Here is a 9,714-nt window from a genome sequence, read left to right as displayed (position 1 = left end):
GTCTGGCGCTCTCTTGCAACTGCTGAAACGAACCTATTTCTAACAGGTAGCGGGAAAATATTGCGAACGCTGGTTTGAAAAGCTTTACATACATTAAAAGCTAATTTCCTTTTACAGCAAGATGAACTATGTGCGAGAATGTACGATGGATTTCTTAAATAACAAAGCGTTTGACTCTCATTTAAAAATAAACTCTTTGAGGACGGCCATTTAGAAGAATTTCGAGCTCAGAAGATCACATATTTACGTCGTTATTAAAAATTTTACTGGCACATTTGTGTGATGTATGTTAAAAGTGTATCACGCGCAGAAAGATCAACATTATATGTGAAAGCTTAGCTTCTCTTCCAGCTTATTAATCTTGGAGACCAATATTATATGTGAATGCTATGTATATTAATTTAAACCCTTAACTATTCTTATTTGTGTCTTCGCGCTACTTAAGAGTGATCTTGCTATTGGCTGACTACATCACGTGTCCTAAGCTGTCATCAGCTGCCGAAATCACGTGACATGAGTTAGGAGTGGCTTACAAAATCTCATCGCATCTCGATTTCAATGTTTCGGAAAGTAACATGCGGTATTTGGTGGAATTCGAATTCATACCTTCGTGATACGAAAATATGCAGCGTACATATTGCTGCACATCAAAGGTGTTTCAAAACGTATTTTTTTCTCCCCTGAGTTTCGTTTTCTAAAGTGGCAGGAAATTCTACGTCGGTATATAAAACCACAAACATTCAAAGGACTGATGAGTTTTACAATGCCAAGGAATAGTATACGGTCACTTAACACGGAAAAAGTGTATTTTCGCCAGGGAGAAAGTGTATTATTAACCGGGAAGTCCGGGAAAAATCTGGGATTTTTTTTCCTTGTCCACGTAGACACCCTGTGTACACATCATCAACGAACCACTACCATATTTCATTCTTGGAACGCAAAATCGAATTGAAGTTGGACCAGTGTCAAACAAGACGTAACTGACCCAAATGACTTTCTACTATTGCTCCACAGTCCGAGTTTTATGGCTTCGACACCACGTTAGCCTGTTATGAATATTTGCATCAATGATGAGTGATTTTCGAATTCCAGCTCGCTCTGCGATTCTCTGCGTATGGAGCTCCCTTCTTTTGTTGCTGGCAGGACTCGTGAGTGCGACATCCAGTTCTGCAGTTAATTTTGCCTGGTATCTTGGTTACAGAGTCACTCACGACAAGAACATCACAATGCCCACGTTCTAATTGACTAGGCTCCGACATAACACACTCACAACTACATCGAATGCTGTTCTCACCATGAGTTACAGTTGCAAGCTATTGGGTATATTGCAAAGGTACCGTTTGTGTCAAATAGAACAGCGCTACCTGTCAGCTTGCCTAGAAACTGCATTTATATTCAAGCTTTCATTTGTCGTGATTTTTTCATGTTTTTAGTTCAGCGCCTATATTTTGGTTTAGTTTATCTTAAATCCCCTTTTCATTATTATGTTGCTCTATGAGAAAATTCCTGGCCAGTAGAACGTATAAGATAGGCACACTATTATATTAGAACAAATAAGTCCTCGGCCACAAATAATAAGCCAAAATTGACCAGGGTTCGACGCTGCTATTAGCGTCATAGCACCGTCGAAACCTGAACAATTTTAACTTAATATTTGTGACCGACGGCTTATTTGTTCTAATATAATTCTGACACAGCCACTGAACCTTAGCAGCTATGTTCAAAGTTTTTGGCATGCTATGTTTTTTTCCACTTATAGATTAGATTACATACAAAGGGGAATGTGTTCAGAGTATTAAACCAGAATCATAATGTGTGATGAATGCAAAGGTTAAAATTTAATGTAGTGCGGGATCTTGATATAAACCGTCGTAATTAGGTCCTCAGTGTAAATAGTCGCGACTCATATGTCTGCGTCATCAGTCAGTTCTTGTAGGAAGTCCTCTGTACAAGAGAACACACACCACTTGGGTTTCCACTATCCTGTTATCCTCTTTACCTCTGCAATAGACGTCAGGACGATGATGAAGATTACATCAAACGTGATATCATGAGTACACAAAGCTCAGACCGCAGTTCACAAATATAAATAAATATTACATAAATTAAAACCATTTTCTTTTTTCTTTTTTTTACCAGTCCTGAGGAAGCATTTACAATGGGAGCATGTTTCTACAAACTTGTGTGTATATTATTAAATTATAATATGTAGGGCACGCACGGGGAAGAAAAACGAAACACTGCAGTCACAAACTGCGAAATATGACGAACAAAATTTAATTTGAAAGTGCCTCAGTGTGCAAATTTATCCGTTTACTTATTTCCAAGGCGTCCGTTGCGGCCACCTCTTTTTACAACTTTTCAAATAAACAAGTCCGTAATGCGTCACCAGTTCAGCAGTTGTTTCGAAAGTGGTAATGAATTTGAGACTAGCATCTCAGATTATTAATAATCACCCAGCTTTCGATCTTGTGATACGTTTGTCACAGGAACCAACTTATTAATTTTTTAGGTAATTCGTTTCGACTTCTGTGGCGCACGGCACGGACGAGGCCAGTCACCGCCTTTCATGTTAACGTTTGTAATTACCTTAATGGACAGCGCCACGCACACTTCTTTATTTATTTTGTTGTTACACTTACATTCAGTCGCCCTACTGAAGTTGGGATTAAGCGGTGGTGCTTATTATTCTCAGAGATGCAAGATATTCTCCGGAAGTTAGAGCTTTTTATAAATTGTAACACAGAGAGCGTCGTTGTTTACACTGTCGCTAGCAAAAGGGTTTACTTTACTGGAACGAGTGCGTATCATGGTAAATTTAATAAAAGTACGTTTCCTGAGGAATATCGAAGATGGAGGTTAATAATTGGGGAAGTGGCATCGAAAGAAATATTTATGAGATAGATAGGTCGTTTTCAGATCCTAGTTATTCCTAAGCAGAACTACAGTGAGTCTTGTAGATAGACGGTAGGCCATTTCGTCAACGTTACAGTATCACCGGGCACCTGTGAGACACCATGCGAAAATTAACAACCACTAAAACCATGACATGGAATGAATCCGGAAACTCAGTTTTCAAGATCAACATCAGAGGACTTTGCCTCAGCGGTGTATGGCCGCTGACAGACTGGAAGCTCTTTCGCGCTTACAGTGTCTTAGTCTGGATTCTGGGCCTGGAGAATATCGTGGAAGGTGTGGTTGGGATTTACCTGAGCCATGGTGACTTAGAAGAGATAACACTGGTGCTGCCCAATACGTTCACCACTGCCGGCGGCTTCTTCAAAATGGCATTCTTCCTCAGGGACCCCTATAGATACAACGTCCTGGTCCGCCTCATGGACGAAGTCCTCTCAGACTCCAGCCAGTTTAGCAGGGACAACCAGCAGATGATGTCCATCGCGAAGGAGGCGCGCCGGACCGCACAACGCCTGTCAGTCTTCATTTATGCTTTTGTCACTTCACAGATCGCCCTTTCGTTTCCCATGCCGCTGATTGCGTTTGCTGGGGAAGGGAAACTACCATTCATACAGCACCCGTGGATCAACTCGACGACGTCTCCGGCCTACGGCACAATGTACGCACTGCAGTGCCTGTCTTCTGGGTACCACATCTACATTAGTCTCGGAATGGACTGCTTCTTCACGGGGGTGATGATCCATACAACAGCCTGCCTGAGAATACTGTCTTTGCGAATTACTGCCCTGTTGTCGGACAACGTTCCAAGTAGCGAGTTCTCGGCCACAGGCATCTGTTATGGGAGTGGAGAGCCAGTGGCACGTGATGAGATGTACAAGAAATTGCGAGCCTGTATATGCAGCCACCAGAAGATTATTGGGTGAGTGGCGTCTCCTGCGATGTTAACCGATTCGGGTATCTTCAGAAACAATGTTTGTGCTGCGCAAGCGATAAGAAAATCATTGGGAGATAACAACTGCTTAATCCCTAGCAGTTTCACTTAGGAGTGGCTGCCACAAGGGCAGCTTTTAGTCAGTCATCTCTGTAAGCACCAACGCCATTCCACCAGAAGTACTGAGTTGTATTGGAATATATACTGCAGGAATTTAACGAGCAAAGCTACCCACTCTGAATAACACTTTTCATATGGCATCTTCCGCTAGAGATTCTTAAAAATTTCTGAGATAATTTGCTCTGATTCACTAAAGAAACCCATAACGAATCAGCGACTTGGTGAGAGCAAATGGAGGAAAATTGTTCTGCAAATAGATAAACAAGAATTTTTTCAGGAAACTCTTTCAAAGATTAATTTTGTACACAAACGGCCATCTTGTTTCTGATCTCCGTTTGTCTACTCAAATGATGTTGTGTACTTTAGTCTGTTTACGACTGTTATACTTTATGTCACGTATGTGGATTCTTCCGTCACATCTTCTTAGTTCGAAAAACAGGTAAAGTACATTTTTGATGCCCCCTAGCGAAAATTTCAAGCTCCCCGCCACCCTTTGCCCTACTTATATTTTCATTGCATCAGACTTAATCAACCTTTTTCATAATACCATTCATCCATGCGTTTTATTTTCACGTATCTTACTTACTCATATGCGTTTTTGCCGTGAATATGTCTGTAAGGGAACCAGGTATCAAGGCAGCCGCGGGGAGAGTACCAAGCTTGCAGGAGAGGCAAATCGGGTTCTCCCATTGCTTCCAAAGCCCACATCCTGCGCTTTGTACAGATTGCTTGCTGTGCTCTAAATGCATGCTTATCTTATATTACAGATTTTTTCTTGGGAATTTCTCTATGACTTCTTTGAAATCTCAGCATTCAACCAGCTCGTGTTTAGTTAACACCGTTTCCAGCCCGCACAGTCGCACTTGGCGCATTGTTGACCTCAGGGACGTTTCAAACACTTTCAGCTTCGAAAAACTACTTTCTCCACTTGCCACTGTCCCCGGTTGTATTAGCAGAATTGTTAAGGCTACATTTGCCTCGAACACAAAACCTTAGTCTTGTGTGAGTTTCAGAGTTTTAGTTGGGATGCTACCAGGCTTTACCAGCGTTGAGACCACTCTAATTTCTTCATTAAAATCGAATTCTTTGGTGTCCTTAACCTGTGCATGCCTAACACTGTCACGCACTTTGGAAAACTTGTCACTGAGAACGTCAGGAGACCAGTCTTTAATTTCACCAATGTCGTTCAAAAAATGATGACTTTTCAATTGTTGACATGTCTGCCTGAGAGCACATAGTATAACTTCCGTTACTTTAAAGAAAAAATCTATTTTTATTGCGTTTCCGTATCTTCAATTTTGCGCCCTCCTACTGGAATAATTTCTTCTTCCGTCTCTTTGTACCTGTATTATACCACTTATGATCAGGTATTCTATATCATTTTGGGTTGGCAGTTTCTTAACTTATCTTCGAATATAAGTCCTCCCTGAAGTTTGTGAAATACTCTGTTGTCTTTTCGAGTAAGTAGATAGCGTTCGATATATCTTCGGTAACAGTTCGTGGTTTTTTTGCTGACAACCTTAATGAAGAGTAATATATCACACCATACCACCACTGTGTACAGGGACGTAAAATCAGACATATGAATTGCCAAACCGCCAGCCCCATATTCAACAATTTTGTCCGTATTTTCGCAATTGCTTATTTCAAAAAGGTTCAAATGGCTCTGAGCACTATGGGACTTATCGTCTAAGATCATCAGTCCCCTAGACTTAGAACTACTTACACCTCACCAACCTAAGGACATCATTTACACCCTAGCCTGAGGAAGGATTCGAACCTGCGACCGTAGCAGCAGCGCGGTTCCGGACTGAAGCGCCTAGAAAGGCTCGGCCACAGCCACCGGCTTTGCTTATTTTAATTAGTGTATCATAGACCTCTCTACGTTATACTTAACAAAAGCAATTCCATCAGTTGTACTCTTCCATCTTGTTGTACTCACTGGCTTCAGTGGGCTAGGACAAATATAGGACCATTAAAGACCGCCTAGCGCTGCGAAGACACATTATATAAATCATAATTTTTTTCACAACAGACGGAAGTTAGCAACTGCTTATTCTGATGCCTTTGGAACATCATTCACAAGCAAATTTAGTGAGTGACTACGACAGGGATATAAAATGCCTTAGTGCAGAGAAAGAGGATAAGCACCGTGTATGAATTATCCGAATCGAAAATAGGTAGATATGATGTACATGTATCTACAAATGATTACAGTTTCAGAAAAACTTGATGATAATACGTTGGTCCACCTCAGGCCCTTATTCAAGCAGTTACTCGGCTTGGAAGTGATTGATGAAGCTTTTGTATGTCCTTCTGAGGGATATCGTGCAAATTCTGTCCAAGTGGCACTTTAGATCGTCAAACTCACAAGGTGGTTGGAGGGCCCTACCTGTAATGACCCTGAAGTTATCGTCTAGAAGAGATCCGGCGACCTTGGTGGTGAAGATAGGATTTGGCAGACACGAAGTCAAGCAGAAAAAACTCTCGATATGTGTGGATGGTGATTATCTTGCTGAAATGTAAGCCTAGGATCGCTGGCCATGAAGGGGAACAAAACGAGGAGTAGAATATCGTCGACGTATCAGTATGCTGTAAGTGTGGCGTAGATGATATCCAAAGACGTCCTGCTATCAAATGAAAATATGGCACCCCAGACCATCAATCCTGATCTGCTGGCCATAAGGCGAGCGACAGGTTGCGGTCTGGGGCTTCTCCAGCAGGCTTCTTCGCAGGTTATCGGGGTTTAGTTCGAGGCGAAACTCACCACTATGGACAATTCTACTACGTTCAAAGAGATTCCAGGCCAAATGTGCCCGACACCACTGCAAATGAGTTTGTTGATGTCTGAGGTCAATGGCAGTAGGCGGAAGAGGCGCTGTGAGGTCACGGCCGTTTCTATGAGCCGCCTGTTAATAGCCCTCGTGATTAACGAAGCACCAGTTGCCCCGATTTGGTCGACGATGATGATGAATCAGGGATTCCGAGTGCCTCTCTGACGATTCCTCGGTCCTCGTGTTCTGTCGTCTCTTGACTCTGTTTTCGGCGATGGTACACCCACTCCTTCCAACATCGTCGAATAGTGGCATTGCTCCTACTCAGATGTCGAGCTATTCGCCAATTAGTTCAATCTGCTTCTCTGATCCCAACTACACTATCTCAGCTGCAGACACACACGTATTTTATTGACTCGCCTGCTGTCTGCGAGGCTTAGTTACTATCCAGTTCACGAAGATTACTTTTCGTAGTATCGACATGTCCTTTGTTTACTATCCTTGATAGCTTCAAAATGGTTCAAATGGCTCCAAGCACTATGGGACTTAACATCTGAGGTCATCAGTCCCCTAGACTTAGAACTACTTAAACCTAACTAACCTAAGGACATCACACACATCCATGCCCGAGGCAGGATTCGAACCTGCAACCGTAGCAGCAGCGTGGTTCCGGACTGAAGCGCCTAGAACTGATCGGCCACAGGGGCCGGCTCTTGATAGCTGCATGGTGAAACTGCACTGCATCGTCACACATTCCTCCATCGGCAGCCAAAATTTACTGTTTTGCATCCTAAAAAAAAAAAAAAAAAAAGGTTCAAATGAGTGTGAAATCTTATGGGAGTTAAATGCAAAGGTCATCAGTCCATAAGCTTACACACTACTTAACCTGAATTATCCTAAGGACAAACACGCACACGCCTGCTCGAGGGAGGACTCGAACCTCCGCCGGGACCTGCCGCACAAGCCATGACTGCAGCACCCTAGACCGCTCGGCTAATCCCGCGCGGCTTTGCATCTTCCATCTATACCTTTATGAATGTCAATTTGCGACCCATTTGATTAACCCCTTCATGATGCGTCTTTTTTCTGTATTAGAGTGTTTTTTGTATTTAAAGTTGCGCTTCGGCACTCCTATGCTCTTGTTTTCCACATTAGAACCGTTATCATAGCCTTGCTCCCTCACATCGTCTAAAATTATTTTCATTTCCTCTAACTTTTTTTAAGACTACCTCTGTAAATCCCAAACCAGATTATCTCTTACAGCTACAAAATCAGTGAAAAGGAAGTGTATAAATCACCAGTGCCTGTCTAGCGTATTTGTAGCACATAAAGGAAAAACGGCTATCTTTGGATATCGAGAATTCTAGCTTTCAGACATACCACGACCAATATTTATGGTTCGAAAACAAGCACTTTTGAAAGTACTTTCATTTACGGTAGCGAAAAGTAACAGTTAAATACTCAATAAGGGAAAACTAAAAAGAAAGAACTTGAGACACAGCGGGGAAGAATAATTTAGTGTAGCGTGACTAGAAGAAGAGTGTAAGTGATATGAATGGCAGATTCAGAGGGGACGGAGTAGTGGATGAAGGATGCACGCATCTCACCACTTGTAAACGGTGCTTAAGCACAGTGTTTGGATTCAGAAGACTATTGCATGTACCGGGCAGCTCACATTTCACTTACTCTTTGTTTATTATTACGAAATGTTTTTCTCAGTGACAGTACTATATAAGCTGAAGGTTCCTCTTTAGGAACCGTTAGGCCTTCATATGCTGACATTTATTTTTATTTCTCTTTTATAATGTTTTTCGTTTCTGTCGCGGCTTTCCAGCAGACATAGGTATCTTTCAAGTTTGTGTAGGCGCTGTAATTAAATCGAGTTGACAACACTGCCACTATCAGGTTTTGCTACTTTTAAAGACGCAAGCCAGGTCACCAACTACAGCGCTTCATTTGTCATCTGCTTCAATATACAGTAGATAATTCCCAGTAAGATACTAGATTTTATGATTGCTTTGTATTTCTTTCTTGCACATCTTCGTTTATACACAACTTTCATTGCCTTGTTTAATTAGTCGCTTTGCAAATATCTTAAAATTTGACATTTTGTCACCCCCTAAACCCTGCCGCCCTATACTGTGGCACGGCTCATCCCCCTATGGTTTGCCCTGTTTATTCCACTAATACTTGTTTATTTCAAACCTGTCTTGGCTTATTGAGTCACTGGCAGGAAAACAATTGTCTAGCGTCAGTAAGAGACACTACTATGTAGAAAATCGAACATTTAAAACGAAGTAATCATTAAAACACACAGTCATTCGTCGTGACATTAGGTCAGAAATGTCAAATCGAATGCTCTTCACTCACCTCAAGCAAAAAGCGGGTTAAATTCCAGCGTTAAATTACAATTTATATCATCGGTAATATCGAACACAGTAACTAAATATGTCACACGATACTGAAGCATACAAGTTGTGTCATTATAATACCAAAGATTGTGAGGAAAAACAAAATAAGATATATGACACTTCCTGGCAGAACTCGAACTCGAACTCGGGACCGAGTCTCGGTCCGGCACACAGTTTTAATCTGCCAGGAAGTTTCATATCAGCGCACACTCCGCTGCAGAGTGAAAATCTCATTCTGAAGATATATGACAATTGTATTTTGCTCAGCTATATGGAGATGAATGTGATAATTAGGACTGTGGTCTGGTCATTGAGAACGAGGTTGGTCGTTTTGGGCTAAATCCTATATTACCTCTAGAAATTGTAATAGACAACAGTTTTTCCCTGTGATGCCTTTCAATCTACGAACTTCCTTCGGCACATATTCAGCAACGTGAAGTCTCGTTCATGTTATCTCCAGCTATGTTCATAACAGTCACTCTAACTACCCTAGCCCCTCCTGTTTGATCAGTATGTAATTCGTTATACTCAATATCAGAGATTTCGTCAACACCACTATTAA

At 41.7% G+C, this 9,714-nt stretch overlaps 1 protein-coding gene across 1 annotated transcript in view; it reads left to right on the top strand.

Annotated features, from left to right (window-relative positions):
- The first annotated feature begins 3,044 nt into the window (after window positions 1–3,044).
- The window catches only part of LOC126285215 (odorant receptor Or2-like), a 78,829-nt gene continuing 72,159 nt past the window's right edge, over window positions 3,045–9,714 (top strand). Inside the window, exon 1 of the mRNA XM_049984518.1 lies at window positions 3,045–3,835. Within this exon, the coding sequence (XP_049840475.1) occupies window positions 3,045–3,835 (791 nt within the window). The remainder of the gene's footprint in view (window positions 3,836–9,714) is intronic.

This window comes from Schistocerca gregaria, chromosome 8, assembly GCF_023897955.1.
Source record: "Schistocerca gregaria isolate iqSchGreg1 chromosome 8, iqSchGreg1.2, whole genome shotgun sequence".
NCBI classification, from domain to species: Eukaryota; Metazoa; Arthropoda; class Insecta; order Orthoptera; family Acrididae; genus Schistocerca; species Schistocerca gregaria.
This window is presented reverse-complemented; position numbering and strand designations above follow the sequence as displayed.